Source organism: Canis aureus, chromosome 16 (assembly GCF_053574225.1).
Source record: "Canis aureus isolate CA01 chromosome 16, VMU_Caureus_v.1.0, whole genome shotgun sequence".
Lineage (NCBI taxonomy): Eukaryota > Metazoa > Chordata > Mammalia > Carnivora > Canidae > Canis > Canis aureus.
In genome coordinates this window covers 58,579,956-58,598,379 of record NC_135626.1, presented here as the reverse complement: position 1 = coordinate 58,598,379, position 18,424 = coordinate 58,579,956, and the positions used below count along the sequence as shown (strand labels likewise).

General features: G+C 60.8%; 2 protein-coding genes across 9 annotated transcripts in view; one reads left to right on the top strand and one right to left on the bottom strand.

Annotated features, from left to right (window-relative positions):
- Positions 1 to 209: 209 nt before the first annotated feature.
- Positions 210 to 13,647, top strand: UNC13D (unc-13 homolog D). 2 transcript variants are annotated; one of them, XM_077854251.1, is made up of 32 exons: positions 210 to 537; positions 1,240 to 1,275; positions 1,514 to 1,621; positions 1,741 to 1,800; positions 1,892 to 1,958; positions 2,194 to 2,374; positions 2,722 to 2,766; positions 2,901 to 2,969; positions 3,122 to 3,191; positions 3,307 to 3,411; positions 3,522 to 3,614; positions 3,700 to 3,803; positions 4,908 to 5,025; positions 5,136 to 5,260; positions 5,374 to 5,464; positions 5,553 to 5,609; positions 5,688 to 5,785; positions 5,888 to 5,939; positions 6,011 to 6,144; positions 6,236 to 6,356; positions 6,700 to 6,843; positions 7,040 to 7,138; positions 7,240 to 7,446; positions 7,629 to 7,697; positions 8,732 to 8,811; positions 10,147 to 10,252; positions 10,344 to 10,415; positions 10,853 to 10,936; positions 11,035 to 11,155; positions 11,319 to 11,442; positions 11,855 to 12,051; positions 12,774 to 13,647. In XM_077854251.1, the coding sequence occupies exons 1-32, from the start codon at positions 421 to 423 to the stop codon at positions 12,893 to 12,895; spliced, it is 3,276 nt and encodes a 1,091-aa protein (XP_077710377.1). In that variant the 5' UTR covers positions 210 to 420; the 3' UTR covers positions 12,896 to 13,647. The 2 variants fall into 2 exon arrangements, with proteins under 2 accessions (XP_077710377.1, XP_077710378.1); XM_077854252.1 differs by lacking the exon at positions 210 to 537 and adding an exon at positions 569 to 1,101.
- A 968-nt stretch (positions 13,648 to 14,615) lies between these two features.
- UNK (unk zinc finger) overlaps positions 14,616 to 18,424 on the bottom strand; it is a 32,968-nt gene continuing 29,159 nt past the window's right edge. For 4 of the 7 annotated variants that reach the window (XM_077854255.1, XM_077854258.1, XM_077854254.1 and 1 more), the window contains 3 exons: positions 17,687 to 17,868; positions 16,817 to 17,074; positions 14,616 to 16,068 (listed from right to left, as the gene is read on the bottom strand). In XM_077854255.1, the coding sequence (XP_077710381.1) occupies positions 15,913 to 16,068; positions 16,817 to 17,074; positions 17,687 to 17,868 (596 nt within the window). In that variant the 3' untranslated portion in view covers positions 14,616 to 15,912. The other 3 variants (XM_077854253.1, XM_077854259.1, XM_077854257.1) reach the window with 3 other exon arrangements.

Sequence of the window (18,424 nt, the reverse complement as noted above, 5' to 3'; positions counted from 1 at the left end):
GAAGCCCCACACACACCCAGGGCAGCCCCCTCAGTCCCTGGCCCAGCTGGGTGCACACCCACGATGGGGCAGGGTGGCAGCCCGGCTGGCCCTGACGCCCCCTGCTGGGGAGCACCAGACACCCCCCCACACACACACCCCACCCCACCCGGGCCTCTGGGGGAGGGCGTGGAGGGGCCGGGCCCGCCCACTGTGTCCACCTGCCTCCAGCCTGGTTTAGTTCCTCCCAGGATCCCAGCCAGAGAGGGAGGAAGGTGCAGGCCTCGGGGTGGTGAAACCCTGACCGGAACCCCCCACCTGCCCGCCCCCACCCCTCGCCGGCGCAGGGTGGCACCCGGTGCTCTTTGCATAATCCTGTGGCTTCGCTATCTTCCCCCGCGGAGGCAGCTCCTCGGCGCAGGGAAGGGCAGAGCGGCCACCATGGCGACACTCCTCTCCCACCCCCAGCGGCGCCCTCCCCTCTTACGCCAGGCCATCAAGATAAGGCGCCGCAGGGTCAGAGATCTGCAGGATCCCCTGGCCCGACCCGCTCAGGAGGTAGGAGTGACCTCAGCGAGGAGAGAGCGGCCAGGGTGGGGCTCCGCGGCTCCGGGTGCCGGCTGGGCTGGAGGACCTGGGCCCTCCCGGCCCGTCGCAGCCCCCGGGCAGGGCCTCCTGGGTTGGCAGGCCGAGGTCGGCCACGTGAGCTCGGGGCCCTTCCCGGGTCTCAGGTCTGGGGTCCCAGCCTCTCTGAGCCCGCCTGTGGAGGGGCCTCCTGCCCTCTGGTCTTCCGGCCCCAGAGGCACTGGCTCCATCAGCCTGGGAGTGTCCCCGCCGCTGGGCTGCTTGGGGATCAGCTGAGCAGCCCCCAGGCCGGCTTGGCATGACCCCCCGTCTCCCACCTCCACTGCTGGGCCTCACTTCCGCCGCTGGGGTGCGGAGCGTGGCGGCCCGATAAGCAGCGCTGCTTCCTCTGGGGAAGGAAGGGAGGTTGGGGCCACGGGTGTCGAGAGCTCAGGCTGCTGGGGCCGCTGAGCGCCCATGGACCTCAGCCACGGCAGGCCAGGGGACGGGCAAGGCGGCCCGGGGGCTGGACTCCCAGGAGGCCTGCCGTGGGAACAGGTGGGCAGCACCGGTGGCTTGGGGGCCGGGAAGTAGGGGGCCCCGCGCCCTGGCCTGGCCTGCTCCGTGAGCCGTTTCTGCGGCCTGAGGCCTGCTCCAGGCCTCGGGGACACCTTGTCTTTTCACCTTTCTCCCCAGATCGAGCCTCCATCCCATCACCTCTCCCCGGAGGAGGTAAGAATGGGAGCAGCGGGGGGGCACAGGGACACACTCCTGGGCTACTGGCCAAGGCTGATGGCAACAGCAGCGGAGGGGGGCACGTCCGGGTCTTAAACCCCGCACCCCCTGCACATTGCGGGTGCCTCGTCCCAGCTTTGGGTGTGCAGTGTTGGTGCTGGGGTGGCCAGTGGGGCTCCCCTTGCTGTGGGCAGACAGGGTTTCCTGAGGTGACCCTGCTCCTGCTGTGTCTCAGCGGGCCCTGCTCTATGAGGAAACTCTCTACACCATCCTGCACCGCCTGGGGCAGCCTGAGCCCAATCATGTGCGGGAGGCCTCCGAGCTGCTGCAGTACCTGCAGGAGGTGAGTCCAGCCCGCCCTCCGCCCACCGTCCTGCAGCCCGGACCCAAGAGTCCTCTCTCTCTTGCCCGCCCAGCCACCCCTGCCCTGTGCCCCCAGCTTCTCATACTCCTACCCCCCAGGCCTTCCACATGGGACCCGAGGAGCACCAGCAGATGCTGCAGCAGGTCCAGAAACTTGAGGTAACCCTGGTCCGGGACCATCCTAGGCTAGGACAGGGGCTGAGAAGCCCAGCTCCCCCTGGGACTCAGGTTGACCCTTCCATCCTTCTAGAAGCCAATATTTTGTCTCAAGGCAACGGTGAAACAAGCCAAGGGCATTCTGGGCAAAGATGTCAGTGGTGAGTATGGGGGGTGAGAGGCCCCGAGGGCCTTCTTTCCAGTCCTCCTTCCCTCCGTTAATCTGTCCAAAATTCAGCTGGGACTCCCATCTCCCAGATGTCCCCTGGGGCTCACCCTGGTGCAGCTGGTCCCAGGCCTTTCGAGTCTGGGTTGGGGAGGGTCTCTGCCCCTGAGACTGGGGTGATGAGGGAGCCCAGCCTACACCCTGAGGCTTGTCCTTCCCCTCCTCCTCAGGATTCAGTGACCCCTACTGCCTGCTGGGAATTGAGCAGGGGGTGGGTGTGCCAGGGGACAGCCCTGGGTCCCGGCATCGGCAGAAGGCTGTGGTGAGGCACACGATCCCCGAGGAACAGACCCACCGCACCCAGGTCATCACCCAGACCCTCAACCCCGTCTGGGAGGAGACCTTCATTCTGTACGTGGCCCTTGCCCCAGCCCCTGTCCCCTCCATGAGCTCAGCGGGACTTCCTGGCTCAGGGGACCGGAGGAGGGGCCTGCTCACTAGGCCAGGGACACAGAGGAGGCCAGATGGGACAGAGCCGTGGCACAAACACCCTGTGCTGGCAGGCGGTGGAGGGTTGGGCATGGCTGGGTTGATGGTGGGCGGTGGGCCCAAGCCTTACCTCAGGGGAGGGAGGGGAGTTTGCAAGGAGGGGCTCAGACTGGACAGTGGATTAGTGGGGGCGGGAGCTTCGAGGGACAGGGGACAGGCTCTGGTCGCTGCCGTCCAAGGCCCTCAGCCACACCCTTTTCTCCCTGTAGGGAGTTTGAGAACATAAGCAACTCGAGCTTCCATCTGGACATGTGGTGAGGGGCCTGCCCTGCCCGTCGGGGCCAGAGAGAGAAGGGGGGAGTGGAGCCTGGCAGATCCTCCTCCCTGAGGGCTCCCAGGACCCCCTCTCCATCTCCTGCTCCAACCTTGCCCCCCCCCACCCCGCCAGGGACCTGGACACCGTGGAGTCCGTCAGACAGAAGCTCGGGGAGCTCACAGACCTGCATGGGCTGCGGAGGTGAATGTGGGCGCTTCCTGCCCTTCCCATGCCTGTGGGTTGCTTGCTGGGCTGCAGGCTCTGGCAAGGCCGCAGGGCCGCAGGAAGGGGACAGATCCCAGCCTGACCCCCGTGCCTTGCCCCATCCGTCTCACGGCCCCTGCCCTGAACAGGATCTTTAAGGAGGCGCGGAAGGACAAAGGCCAGGATGATTTTCTGGGGAACGTGGTTGTGAGGCTACAGGTGAGTGGGGTCAGGAAACGGGTTCGTGAGGGGCTCAAGGGAGGGGTTGTGGGTCCACACCAAGCAGAGCCTGGGGTCTGCCTCCCATTGCCTCTCTGCCCTCCTGGCCTGCCAGGATCTGCACTGCCGGGAGGATCAGTGGTACCCTCTGGAGCCGCGCACGGAGACCCACCCAGACCGGGGCCAGTGCCACCTCCAGTTCCAGCTCATCCACAAGCGGGTAGGCCTGGGCCCAGGACCAGGGGTCCTCCAGCGGTCTGCCTGGGCCAGGTGGACGGGCCATGCTGGGGATGGGGTCGTCTCCTCACGGCCATGCTGGCCCTGTCACAGAGAGCCACTGTGGCCAGCCGCTCCCAACCCAGCTACTCGGTGCATCTCCACCTGCTCCAGCAGCTTGTGTCCCATGAGGTCACCCAGCACCAGGTACTGGCCTCCCAGGGCTGGGGGGTGGGGAGGGGGCACGGGGCCTGCCTGCCAGGTCCTGACGCCCTTCTTTCTGCCCCCTCAGGCAGGGAGTACCTCCTGGGATGGGTCGCTGAGTCCCCAGGCTGCCACCATCCTCTTTCTCCATGCAACGCAGAAGGACCTGTCCGACTTCCACCAGTCCATGGCGTGAGTGCCCCTGGGAGGGTTGCCTGGGTCGTGGGGGGGTGGAGGGGCTCTAGCCTCTCCCTCCCTGCCTGTCCTCCTAGAAGCTGGCACGCCAAACCCCCTAACCCTTGAGAGATTTCTGTTTGGCCCTAACTGTGTGTTTTAAGTTTTGAGTCAGTTGCCAACTTTTAAAAATCTGGAGATTGTCCATACAGACTCGCACCCCCAGCTTCCCGTGTACTCTAAGCGCTGTCGTTTTGTTGGGCTGCAGCTGGTCACAGCAGAGCGCATGGCCTCCCCAGCCCCTCATGGCTGCCATGGGCTCAGAGCCCCCCCGACACCCTCTGAGTCCTCCTGTGCCTCTGAACTTGCTACCCCTGCCGCAGACCAGACGGCAGCCTTCCTCCTCAGCTCCATTGCTCTGGGGTCAACGGATTAGTGTGCTGCATTAGCAAACCTGTGTCGAGGGCCTGTCATGTCCCCAGGGCTGTAATAGGTTGTGGGGACGTGTCTCAGGTGAGGGGCACACAGCTGGGGTCACACCAGGTGGAATGAGAGCGGACGCTGCCCTGGGCCACGGCTGACACTTGGCATTGAGTGGGAGGTGGACAGAGGCTGGTAGGACGAGGCCTATAGGACCATGGGCAGGTGGGTGTCCCCGGATTGGTGGGGGAGAGGGGAGAGTGCTGGACGCAGGAGCAGGTACCCACAGTGAGGGCCCACTGCCATGTCCCAGGGGCAGCCAGACTGCTCTCTCCTCCGTCCTCCGTCATGGTCCCACTCGGGTCTCATCTCCTCTTGGTCGTCACCATCTTCAAATGTCCCCTGAACTGTCTAAAGGGGAGTCCCAGTGGATGTTTGCCCGTGCACTTGAAGGCTCTAGTCTGCACATCTGATTTTTCAAAAGGAGCAAGAAATCCTAAATTTTAAAATCACAAATATCCCCCAATTTGAGAGGTAGCTGATTCATTTACACGTCTGAAAAGCACCTTGACGAGGGTGATGGGGGTCCACGGGCGGCCTGTGGGGTGGGGCGGGGCGTCTCGCTGTCCCCCCCAGGGCCGGGGAGCAGCAGGAAGGGAGAGGCCCCACCGGGCTGGGCTGAGGGCCCCCCGTGTGCCGCAGGCAGTGGCTGGCCTACAGTCGTCTATACCAGAGCCTGGAGTTCCCGAGCAGCTGCCTCCTGCACCCCATCACCAGCATCGAGTACCAGTGGATCCAGGGCCGGCTCAAGGAGGAACAGGTGGGCAGCGGGCTGCGGAGTGAGGAGCGGTGTTGGGCAGGCAGGGCTCGGGGAGCAGGAAGGCCGCGCGGGGCCCCCTCACGCTGCTCCCCACTCTGTCCGGCCCGCAGCTGGAGGAGCTGGCCACCTCGTTCAGCAACCTGCTGGCCTACGGCCTCTCCCTCATCCGGAGGTTCCGGTCTGTTTTCCCCCTGTCTGTGTCCGACTCCCCAGCCCGGCTGCAGTCTCTTCTCAGGTTGGCGGCTAGCCCTCCCCCTTCCTCGGTGGGGTCAGGGCCGAGGGAACAACTGGGGCACCTGCCGGGGCCAGGAGTGGAGGCATCCTGGACACAGCTATCTGTCTCCACAGGGTCCTCGTACAGATGTGCAAGATGAAGGCCTTTGGAGAACTGTGCCGGGACAGCGCCCCACTGCCCCACCTGGTGACCGAAGCGCTGAAGGTACGGGACTCACCCAGGGGTGGGGGGGACGAGGAGGGCAGGTGCCTGAGTCTGGCAGCGCTCCCTGCTCACGCCCCTCTGCCTGCAGACTGGCACCGTTGAGTGGTTCCACCTGAAGCAGCAGCACCACCAGCCCATGGTGCAGGTGAGGGGGCTTGGGCAGCACGGGGGGCGGGGTGCTCGCTCCCTGCAGCCCTGCTCAGTGCCCCTCTGTCCCTGCCAGGGCATGCTGGAGGCAGGCCAGGCCCTGCTGAGCCTGGTGCAGGACATCATAGTCGACCTACGCCAGTGCCAGCACACATGGAACAAGATCTTCCAGAAGTGAGCAGGTGGCAGGGTTGGGAGGTCACGGCAGGGGATCAGAATGGGACCAGAAGGACCCCTGTGTTGGCCACCAGGTCACACCCGTTGCCTTCCTTCCAGTACCCTCAAGGTCGACCTCTTTTCCATGGCTTTCCTGGAGCTGCAGTGGCTGGTGAGTCTCTCCCTGGGCCTTTGCCCTCTCCCCTGGCTCTGGAGCCCTGTCCCCACGCCTTCCCTCTGCAGGTGGCCAAGAGGGTGCAGGACCACACGGCGGTGGTGGCGGGCAACCCTGTGTCCCCAGAGGTGGGCGAGAGTCTATTCCAGCTCTATGTCAGCCTCAAGGAGCTCTGCCAGCTGGGCCCGGCCCCCGCAGAGAGGTGGGCAGCGGGCCGTCGGCTCTAAAGAAGGGGGCACGGAGGGTCTGTGCTGGCCCCGGCACCACCCAGGCTGAGCCCCCGCTCTCCCCAGAGATGGCGTCCAGGCCCTGGATGGCTTTCACCGCTGGTTCCAGCCTGCCATCCCCTCCTGGTTGCAGAAGACTTACAGTGTGGCCTTGGCGAGGGTGCAGCGCGCTGTGCAGATGGATGAGGTGGGGGCGGGGCCTGAGACGGGGCGGGGTCCGGGCTTGGGGGGCGGGGTTCGGGGCTCTGCACCTCTAGGACTCACCAATGCTGGTGACCAGCCCTTGAGGCCTGTTGTGTGTAAAACACTGCCTCCTGATATCCTTGGTTTAGACTGTGGCTTTCCTTTACAGACTCTGATCTTTGCAGCCTGGGGGGCTGGGTGGAGCCTTGCGTGTACCCCTTGAGCCCCCTGCTCACCCCCGCTTGCTGGTGGTAGCTCTGAATGCCTGCGGAAGGAAGGTGGGGGGAGGGAGGGGACGAACTGGCAAGCCCTGAGCCCTCCTATCTGCACGCTCCCCCATGCCCCAGCTGGTGCCCCTGGGTGAGCTGACCAAGCACAGCACGTCAGCCGTGGACCTGTCCACCTGCTTCGCCCAGATCAGCCACACTGCCCGGCAGCTGGACTGGCCCGACCCGGAGGAGGCCTTCATGATCACCGTCAAGTTTGTGGAGGTGCAAGGTCTTCATGGGTCCTCCCCAACCTTTCCAGGACAGCTTCATTTGACTTACCCTGTTTCTCCCAAGCTCTTGCCCTAGCAGCCTCCAAAGGCCTAGGTCTTAAACCCCCAAGTCACTGAGATTTCCGTGGCTCCCCGCATCAGCCTCCCCTGGGGCTCCCCCCACCTTGATCATCCTCTCCCCACCCCAGGATACCTGCCGGCTGGCTCTGGTGTACTGCAGCCTTATAAAGGCCCGGGCCCGTGAGCTCTCCGCAGGCCAGAAGGACCAGGGCCAGGCCGCCAACATGGTAAGGACCAGACCTGGATGTTGGGCCTGAGTGGGCACAGGGAGGGCCAGTCCCGACAAGCTCATGACGCTCTGTGTCCCTGTGCCCATGCCTGCCCTCAGCTGTGCGTGGTGGTGAATGACATGGAGCAGCTGCGGCTGGTGATCGGCAGGCTGCCCACTCAGCTGGCGTGGGAGGCAGTGGAGCAGCGAGTAGGGGCTGTGCTGGAGCAGGGGCAGCTGCAGAACACGCTGCACGCCCAGCTGCAGGGCGCGCTGGCTGGGCTGGGCCACGAGATCCGCACTGGCGTCCGCACTCTGGCTAAGCAGGTACCTTGTGCAATTCAGTGACCTCCCCCTGCCCCCCATCCTCGGTCTGAAGCATCCTCAGCAGGATTTGGGCTGATGTCCAGCCCCTACCCCTTCCTGAACCTAAATCAGCCTCCAGGTGACCTCACCCTGTCCCTGGAACTCATGCCCTGGCCTCCCCCCACACCGTTTTGTGTCCCCAGCTGGAGGCAGGCATTGCCAAGCACATCCAGAAACTCGTGGACGTCAAGGAGTCTGTCCTGCCTGAGGATGTGAGTGGCCCTCCCTGCTCACTTTTGCCAAAGGGGCTTAGGGTGGCAGAGATAAGTCTCCCAGACTCCGGCAGGAAATGTCCCCTCCTGAACCTCAGTTTCCTCCTTGGACGCAAGGGGGCAGCGTGGGCCATTCCCCTGGCTCTCCCAGCAGCTAAGGGGACTGTGGTGGGGGAGGGCTTGGCCTTTGCCGCCAAGACAGATCCGGTGGGCGTGCATCCTTCTGAGCTCCCTGTTCCTGCAGGTCAGCTGACGTCAGCGTCCTCGCAGGTCCAGGGGCACAGATCCCGTTGGTTGTGTGTGGGGGGGAAGGTTACTCAGCAATTCGACTGTTTAAGCGCTCTGTCACAGGCGTAGATTTAGGCCTGGGGTGTATGGATCAACGAGCGAAACTCACAGAACCCCCTGCCTTCCTAGAGCTTAGGTGCTGGCAGGGGAGGCGGAGAGCTAGAACCATAGCCGTGAGGACCACTCCACGTGTGTGTGCGCCCAGGCGCATGCCAGGTAGTAAGAACTAGAGAAAATGAAAATATTTGTATCTATTGTATTTTTTTTAAGATTTATTTATTTATTTATTCACGAGAGACACAGAGAGAGAGGCAGAGACATAGACAGAGGGAGAAGCAGGCTCCTCACAGAGAACCCGATGTGGGACTCGAACCCCTAACCGGGGATCATGCCCTGAGCCAAAGGAAGATGCTCAATCACTGAGCCACCCAGGCATCCCTGTTTTGTTTTTTTTTTAAGATAGTTTTAGATGGTGGCTAGCGAAGGCCTTCCCCGGAGGGTGACCGCTGAGATGAGACCTAAAGGGAGCCAGAGAGGAGCCCTGAGGATTTCTAGGGGGGCGCACAGCAGGGGCCTGGCAGTGGGGGGCTACGGAGGAGCCAGGAGGCCGGAGCCGACTGCAGGCAGGGCTCAGCTCTGGCACACGTTCTGAACGGAGCAGGCAAAAGCTCCCGGCCCTGTCTCCTCTTCCGGGTGGGGGCATGGGAAGGGGCCAGAGCCAGACTGCCGCCCACCGCTCTCCGCAGGCCATTCTGCCTCTGATGAAGTTTCTGGAGGTGAAGCTCTGCTACATGAATACCAACTTGGTGCAGGAGAACTTCAGCAGGTCTGCAGCAGCCTCCTGCCCTGCGGCGCCCTTCCCTTCCACCTGCCCCTCCTTCCCGGCCTCAGCATCCATTTTCAGGGGAGGAGGCAACCGGCCTCTGCTTAAATGCTCACTCCTAGGGATGGGGAGCTCACTGCCTCACACACCTGCCCATTTCCCTTTAGGCTGAGCAGAAAGCTGCCAATCCTTTCTCCCTTAGTCCTGGGCTATCTGTGGGGCTTTGCCGACTACAGTTCTACTCTCCTAACATCACAGGCCACTGGTGTTCCTGTCTCAGGACCCAAAGGAACTTCTAGTTAGGCTCTCTCTTAAAGCAGGGGCCCGGCACACCGGGCGCAGGACTAGAACTCAAAGGTGTGGGCTTTGGCCCACCTGGATTCAGACTGTAGCTTTGCTGCTGCTCGGTGAGCCGATGGAGCAGATTACTCAAGTTTTCCATGCAGATGATCATTGTTCTGACCTCTTACGAGGACCGAGTGAGTCACATGGGGTGCCGAGCCCAGCGCCTGTGCAAAGGAAGTGGTCGGTGACAAGCGGCAGAATGATGACCGTGGGTCCTCCCCGGGGATCTGGGCTCTGAGGCTGCTGCCCCTCCCCCTGGAGGTCCACTCCCAGGGGCGCAGTGGGGCCCGAGGGAGCCCAGCGTCCTTATTTCTCAGGCCACAACATGCCATTTGTTCAGCTAAAACAGAGTTAAACCTCCATTATAGGGACTCGACTCACTGCTGTCTCAAAAGGTGTTAGAATGTTGCCTGGTGCGTAATCAGCACTCAGATATGCTGAACACACGAACTACCTTTCGTATGACCTTCCTTATTCTTACTTACACAATTCAGCTGTTTTTTTTTCTTTTTGTACTTAACTGCCTGACTCTACTTTGACATGTGAAATTTCAGTTATTTCAGGTAGTAGGTCGCTACCTTTTTCTCCCCAGGAGAGTAGGTGCTTATCCATGTTGAAATCCTATTCCTTTTGGCCAATCCCATATTGAATCAGGATTCAGTCAATGAGGGACCAGCCTCCCCACCGCACCTTGTTTGTTGGGGTTTGATAATCCTACTGAGGAAGATTCTTTGCTAGGTTGTGAGACACATTGGTTGGGACTGGCCCCATCTGCCCCCCTCCTTGTCCTGCTTCCTTCAGGAGACCAGCCCTCCCTCCCTACACTCCTGCCTACAGCCCTGGTCCCAGCCTTACCTGAGTAACAGGTGGAAGTGGAGGGTGGGGTAGGGAGGACCTGGGGGCGGGGCTGGGCCTCTTTCTCAAGAGTGTCTCTGCTTCCTCCTCTTACATCCTCCTGTCCTGTGACTGGCATCCCTCTGCCTCTCACCCCAGCCTTCTGACCCTGCTCTGGACCCACACGCTCACCGTGCTGGTGGACGTGGCTGCCTCCCAGCGGAGCTGCCCCCTCGCCTCTAGCAGACTGAAGATTGCGTTGCAGGTAATAAGAGCAGTGACAACAAATAAAAACCCTAGTGGGAGATGACAAATAATAACCCTGGTGGGGTCACCTCGGATGTCTCATCCCCTAGAATCTGGAGATCTGCTTCTATGCGGAGGGCTGCGGCCTGCCACCTGCGGCGCTGCACACAGTCACCTTCCAGGTGGGGGTCTTTGGTGAGCTGGTGGGGTGGAGGGAGCCTGCCTTTCTGTGTCCTGTGTCCCGTATTAACTACATAATTTACAGGGCCCAGCACAAAAAGAAAATGTGGGCCCCTTTTCCAAAAATCATTAAAAATTTAAAGACAGCAACGGCAGAGCATTAAACCAAACATAAAGCTCTTCAGGCACGGTGAGGGGGTGGCCGTGCCATGGTAAGGGTGGCCACCCTCGAGGCCCATTGCGTCCGTGCTGCGGCAGGCCTGCCGTCCTGAGGGTGCGTTCCCCAGGTGAGCATCTGGGGCACCCGGTGCTTTCTGTATCAAATTTCTGTTGGCTGAATCAAACCCTCTGGGCTGCGTTTTCCCGAAGGGGAAGGGCGGCCCCGGGCTGCGGTGGAGAATGGCAGTTCGCGGGACTGCTCGGCTATGCCTGTTCGCAGGCTCTGCAGAGGGACCTGGAGCTGCAGGCAGCTTCCAGCCGGGAGCTCATCCAGAAGTACTACTGCAGCCGCATCCAGCAGCAGGTGAGGCTCCTTCCCCCCCAGTCACTCCGGGCGCCCCCGGAGCCCCCTCCACCCTGCCCCACACTGCCTACGTGCGCGCCCCCCCCCCCACCCCGCAGGCAGAAACCGCCTCCGAGGAGCTGGGGGCTGTCACGGTCAAGGCCTCCTACCGCGCCTCGGAGCAGAAGCTGCGGGTGGAACTGCTCAGCGCCTCCAGCCTGCTGCCCCTGGACTCCAATGGTGAGTGCAGGCCGCCCCCTCCCTGGAGCGCAGGCTGCGCCTCCCTCATGCTGCCAGGAGGGGGCGGTGCTGCCAGCAGGGGGCGATGCTGCCAGCCGCAGGCGCCGGCGACTAGGGGCTGGGGCTGGGAGAGCCTTGGCCCCGTCACCTGCCCACTTGCCAGGCTCCAGCGACCCCTTCGTCCAGCTGACCTTGGAGCCCAGGCACGAGTTCCCCGAGCTGGCCCCCCGGGAGACCCAGAGGCACAAGAAGGAGCTTCACCCTCTGTTTGATGAGACGTTTGAATTGTGAGTGGGTGCCTACCCTTGCCACCCTTCCCCAGCCCTGGACTTCCTTCAGACCTGCTCCTCCCACCTGAGGCCAAGGGGCACCTGGAACAGGGGCTTGCAGGGACCCAGGAGGAGTCGGACCGGGGACAGGAAGTCCACCTGTAGGACTTAGAGGCTTGCTTCCAGGAACGATCCTGTTCCTGAGGTCCTCTGTTCCCCAAGACAGGAGGGTCTTGGTTTAAAGTAGCAGGCCAGTCAGAGGAGGCGTCCGACGTAGCACATGCCCACTGAGCACTGACAGCGATCCTAATCCCCACCTGCCATCAGCCCTGGCCCGTCCTCTAGGACCAGCAGTGAACCATGTGTGGGGGTGGGGGACAGTGACCATGTAGGGGGCAGGCAGCTGAGCCCCACTCTGTCCCCCTCTCAGCCTGGTGCCTGCTGAGCCGTGCCAGAAGGACGGAGCGTGCCTCCTGCTCACGGTGCTGGACCATGACACGCTGGGGGCTGACGACTTGGAAGGGGAGGCCTTTCTGCCCCTGTGCTCGGTGCCAGGCCTGACTGGGACCGAGGAGCCTGGCGAGGTGCCTCAGATCCGCCTGCCCCTCACCTACCCCGCACTCAACGGTAGGCCTGAGCCCCAGGGCAGTGGGGCTTCGGGTGCAGGGCCTGGCCCAGCACTAGGGTGCAGGGAAGGGGCAGCCCACGAAAGTCGGTGGCCCCTAGGGAAGTGAATGAAGTTGAGATCAGAGAAATCCCTCCTTGGATGCAGAAGCCAGTGGAGTCAGTGTGGTGGCTTGTGTTGCTGAGTAGATCTCAGTCTAATGCAGAGACCAGTGAAATTTGTTAGGCCATGTGTGGCGTGGCTCTCTTCAGTGGGGGGCAGGTCACCAGTTTACCTGGGGAGAGAGACTGGGTCTCCGCCTGGGGGGCACAGGCCAAACATTCTCTGGGCCGAATAATAGGTCACATGTCTGAGTACTTATCCAAGGCCACTCTTAAACACTTGACACGTTAACTCCCAATCCTACAACCACCAACCATGGCAGGTACTATTATTCCTATCTTACAGATGAGTAAACTGAGGCACAATGAGGTTAACTAGCTAGTCTCAGGTCTAGGTAATGGTTGCAACCTGAGATGCGCCTCAGCCTCTTCCACTGCAAATGGGGTCAGTGTCTGTGCCAGAGCAGTCATGCCAAAGACAGTGAGGTGTCTTGTCTTAACCGTCAGGCTGTCTTGTGAGCTTGGCTGGTGTGTGTCCACTAGTTTCCAGTTTCCAGGATGGCTGGAAAATGGGGCACTGTCTCCTGCTGCAGCCTGACCCCCCCACACGCCTCTCTTCACAGGGGATCCCATCCTGCAGCTGTTGGAGAGCCGAAAGGGTGATCGGGAGGCCCAGGTGTTTGTGAGGCTGCGGCGGCAGCGAGCCAAGCAGGCCTCCCAGCATGCCCCAAGGCCAGGGCGGTAGCAGTGGAGGTTACAGATGGGGTTGGGGTTGGGTGCCCAGTAGGGACGGGCTTTCCTGAGAGCTCTGGGTTCTCTCCACCATAGCGTAGCCCAGAAGGACCCCACAAGTCTGGGGAACCCCAGTGTGTGGAAGGCCCAGCATGAAGATCACCTCTGGCCCTCCTGCCAGAGCAGGGGCCCGTGGTGCTGGTGCAGGGGCCCCATTAGTATTTATATTCCCTCCTTCCTGCCCTCAGCGTTCTCTACCAAACCCCAGCACCAGGTGGAGGGGCAGCTGTCTGCAGCTCTCACCCCTGCTTCCCTCTAGAAGCTGCTCTGGCAGAGACCTCTCAGCCATCTGTTTCCAGCATATCTATTCCAGTCACTGGGGTGGGGGCTCGGCTCCCTTGGGCCTATCCTTTAGCACCCCTACCTTGGTTCACTGGGGCTAGAGCTACAGCACAAAGCCTCCTGGGGGAGGGAGGGGACCCTGCGAAAGACGAGGCTACAGCTGCGCTAGTGGGGAGGGCGACAGTTCTAATGAAGGGAGCCTGGCTCCCCTCCTGGAGTGGCTGCCAGTACCCTGGCTAAGGAGCCTAGAGCCAAGGACCTTCTGGCTCTGAAGAGGTGAAAGCTGGCAGGGAATGGGGCTGGCGTGGAGGGGCAGAAGCAGAAAAGACAGCTTGGCCAGCCATGTCTACTGAGGACACCTCCTCCCTGGGACAGTACCTGCCACTTAAGAACTTTCTTAACAAAAATAAAAAACCAAAAACATGTCAGTGTCCTGTAAGGAACTGTACTGTTGGCCTGCATCAGGGCCCAGAGATCACAATCAGGCTATGCCAACTGCCTCCTCAGCCCCCAGGAGACCTTGAGCTGCTCCCACCTGTGGCCTGTCTCCCCGCCCCCCCCCCCCCGCCCATCTCCCCATATTACAAAGCAGGTGGTGTGTAACTGATGCACAAGCAGGGCTTCAAACAAACATTCCTAGGCATGGCAGTTTGTGGGTGTTGCCTGGCACTCCAAGGGGGGGGAACACCAGGAGTGTGGGTCTCCCATGAGTGCAGGCTGAGTGGCTATTCTAAGGCTTAAAGGAGCAGGGTCCTGGCCTTGCCTGGATTGGCGGGGGGGAGGTGACCCCTGTATTGAGAGTCACAGAGCCCAAGGCCAGGTTGTCATTCTAGCTGGCCCTCTGAGCCTGCCCAAGTGCGACAGGGGAAGGCGACAGGGGAAGGCGTCAGACGAGATCATCTCCAAGGCTCCTTTCAGCTTCTGAACCTGAGACCCATACAGAGCCCACTCGGGGCATTTTCTCACAGCTACCTATTAAGCCGGGTAAGAGCAGGTGAAGGAGGTGGCTCAAAGGCGGAGACCCTCCTCCTTCCTTCTAGTGCTTTTATGAGAAGGCAGTAAGTCTATTTCTCTGGGAAACAACTTTGGAAAAACAAGTAAATGGGTCCCAGCAGAGTCCCAAGCCCTAGGAGGTCTGTGTCCAAGACTAAAGGTGCCAGCAGGCCTGAGTCAGAGAGCACTTGAGCTCTGTGTAGGGGCCTGGAGCCACTTGGGGGCTTGAAGGTGGCTTTAGCTGCTTAGCCACAGCTTGGGTGGGGGCACAAGCTCTTTCCATGGCCCAGGTGGGCTGGGGCCTAGGCTGGGAGGGCCAAGCTGGCTCACCCAAGTCTTTCAGAGGCCCTTACTTGGAGCCCTATTCTCCCTCACCCCCCATGTAAACAGGCTACCACTGTAAGTTCATATTTTATTTCCAATAGGTTTGGAGCTTTGTTGATTTTTGCATTTTTGTAAAAAAAAAGTTTTCACTTAATTCATTGAAAGCCCTTTCGTGCTGAGCCCAAGGGGGAGCCTGGGCCAGGCCAGACCCTTCACAGCCCTCTCGCTCCCATCCCCAGACCCCCAGCGCTGGGAGCAGGGTGGCTTCCCTCCACCTGCTCTGCCCTCCCACCCCCGCTGCATCTTTCTGTACAGAACAATTTTTAAAATGGAAGCTAAGACACAATATACATTGGACAGGCACGCACACACATGTATACAGGCGTCCGCTCCAAAGGGCAGGACGTCAGCTGCACTCAGAGAGCACCAAGGAATGCATACGGAGCCCCTCCCATGAGGAGGGCAGGGCTTAAGCCCCACCTTGGTCCTCAGTCCGCAGCTCCTCCCCACCCATTGCCCTGCTAGCTGCCAGAGGGAGGGAGGGGAAAGGGGGGAAGCTGACAGCAGCTGGGGGGTTAGGAAGAGGGCAGTGCCAGTCTGGTTGGGGGTCCTGGGGCCAGGGAGGCTGCTCTGGGGGCCCGGAGGGAGAGGACTGAGGCGGACCCCTGGCCTCAGGAACCTGAGGGGTAGAACACCCAGGCCTTGCCCCTCCAGGAGCTTCAAGGGCCCAGGGTTGGGAGTGGGGCTGGCCTCTGCAGCTTTGGCCTGCCAGCCCCAGACTAAATATACATTTGGTAAACCTAGGAGCTAGGCCAGCTTAGACCCCAGCACAGCCACCTCCTCAAGCCTCACAGCTGGGAAGCAGGTCTGTTCCCGGGATGTCCACATCCCTGGCTCTCACCCTGGCCTGGGGAGGTGCAGTGAACAGGGCCTGCCCTGAAGGCTGGGTCCCTCCCCTCGGCCCCTTCCAGCTTTCTGCTTGGGCCCCAGGAAGAAGTTAAAACTAGTTAGTTTTCCTACATTAAAAAGAGACAGAAACACATCCCCTGCCAAAAGGCCGGTGGGCAATGAAGGGACTTTGTCTCTGCAATGGAAAAGGAGAGAGAGGGCAAGGGGAGGGCTGCAAAATAGTTTCTTTTAAAAAGTGCTTGGTAAGTCTGTTTTAAAGTGTGTGTCTATATCTATGTACAGATATACACACAGACACTGTTCACACACTGCTGCCCACGCATACCTGCACACGTACAGAAGTGTATACATATACAGAATCATATACATATACATACATACATACATACATACATATATATATATACTTTAAAAAGTCCTAGGTAAGAAGATCTGAGCCAGGCCGGGGCCGGGCCTGCAGGGTCACGACTGGAGGGCGTGGGCCCGGCTGGGCTGGCAGACGGGGCACTCGCTGCCCTCGGCACAGAGCTCGCACAGCACGGCGTGTTGGCACGGCAGCACCGCTCGGTTCTGCTCCTGACACTTAAGGCATTTCACCGACTGCATGTGGAACACGGCCTGCGGTGGGAGGGGATACCGTGATCACTGGCCTGGCCCAGCACTGGGGCCAGCAGCTCTCTCAACATTCACTTCAGTCCCCCTGGCATGAGAAAACTAAGGCACAGAGTTCAGCAGCATGCTCGCAGGACCCAGGCAGACAAGTGAGAGCTGGAGTTCAGGCTGTTACCCTCAAGACTCTCAAAGTCTGCTTCTGGCCCCCCTGGGGAGAGCAGAGGGCCAGGGTGACTCCACAGGCTCCTACCCTGACAGACTCTTCCTCTCACAAAGCCTCTGCCCCTGCTTCATTTGATCTAACAGTGACCCTTGGTCTCCAAAAGAGAATAGTGGGGCCTGGCTGCAAATGCCCAGTGAAGGAAAGAATGCACTTTCTACTGTGCCATGTTCCCCAGACATCCAGCCGGGCACCTAAGAATGCAGACAAAGTAGCCCTGGGGACCTAACTGTTCTGGAATGCCTACTGGTATGTGCAGAGCTCAGAGGAGAAGCATTTCGATGCCACTGAAGGCCTAGTGATGCAGCTTGGGTCAGCCCAACCCAGAACTGTGGGGGGCAGGGGGCACTGAAACCTCTCCATCTCCACCATGCCCACCCCTAGGAGGGCAGGATCTTGTGTCAGCCCAGCAGGTAGGTAGAGGCTCTCAGGAGGGTGGCTGTCCCTGGAGCAGCATGGACCCAGCAGAGCCCAAGTACTGGCTGAGGCTACTCTATACCCCCACCCAGCACTCCCCTAACCTCCCAGGCTGACCTTGTCCACTTGCTCCAGGTGGGCCCGCAGCTGCTTCTGGAGGGAGTAAAGGGTAGAGAGCGAGAGGGCCTCCAGGTCAGAGAAGGTGGGTAGGGCCTGCGGGTCCGGACCCGAGTGAAGCCGCTCCAGCTCTTCCTGTAGCTTCTTAACCTGCCCCTCCAGTGCATCCCGCTGCTCCCGGGCCAGCTCGCACTCGGCACCTGCTGCACTGGCCCGCTCACCGGCCTCCTCTGCCTCCTTCTTCCAGGCATCACAAGCCTGTGGGCCCAACACACAGCACCTCATCGTGATGGCCCCCTGCCCCCGGTCCCCCCTGCAAGTGCCTCTCTGGGAGCCTGTGTGGGCCACTTGTGGCTGCAGGGGCTGCTCGGGAGCTGGGTCAGCTGCCTGGGGAGGGAGGAGGCGGACACTGCCTGCAGAGAAGAGAGATTTCAGGACCTGCCAGAGACTCTCTCTAGGCAGGGAAGAGGGCTGAGCCCAACACAGCAGGGTAGCACCTGGCAGAGCTGCATGTGCTGCTGGCCAGCACCTGCAGGAGCAGCCAGGCTGCACCTGGCCAGAGGAGCCATCTCAGAACCTAGAATCTTGGACCTGGAGCCCTGGAGAGTCAGGGCTTCTGGGGAAAGGCCAGCAGTGCTGTGGAACCACATCAAATAAGCAACTCAGTGGGAATTCTGGGCTGGGAACACTAGGCTCCCCAGGGTCATGACTGGCAAAGCGAGCATTTCCACAGGAGAAGAGAGTGAGAGTTTCTGCTCTGTCCTCTAGGACCCCCCACCCTTGCACCCCTGTGCCTGCTCTGTCTGAGACGGGCTCAGGCTGCATGCCACCCAGACCCTGGGAAGGCGAGTGGCTATGGAGACCCAGTACCTGCTTAGCCTGCTTCCAGGACTCCTCCCACTGCTTGATGGTGCCATTAGCTTCTTCGAGCTCTTGCCGCAGCCGGGCCAGCTCAGCAGCCCCTGGCCCTGACAGGAAGGCAGGGGAAGTGCCTGGGGAGAAGCTACCAGAGGCAAAATGCTCCCAGATGCTGCTATTCATCCCGTTCAGACCTGCCTCAGGAAAGGGAGGAATGTGAGAGCTCTGGAGGGCTTCAGGCCTGGGCCCAGGCCATGGTCTTGTCCACTTTTGTCTGGCGGCTTCAAGGGGCTAGCTGTGTAAGGCTTCTGCCGTGTCAGGCTGGGGCCTCTCCCAGGTATGGAGGGCCCAAAGATGCATCAGACCTACTGTAGCACGACCTGCCACTCAACATTTGGCACTTAAGGATGGCTGGGTGGCTCAGCGGCTGAGCATCTGCCTTTGGCTCAGATCTGGGGATCAAGTGCCCCATTGGACTTCCTGCAGGGAGCCTGCTTCTCTTTCTGCCTAGGTCTCTGCCTCTCTCTCTCTCTCATGAATAAATAAATAAATCTTAACAAAAAATATTTTTAAAAAAATTTGGCACTTAGCTTCTGAGGCTTAGCATCCTCATCTGAAAAGTGAGGTTGCCATCACTTGCCTCACAGAGTGATTCAGGGGCTTCAGAAGTACTGCAGGAAAGCAATCTGTAGAGGGAGCAATTTGTGACTATGAGCTGACTTTCAGCCTAGAGGGAGGAGCACCTTCTTG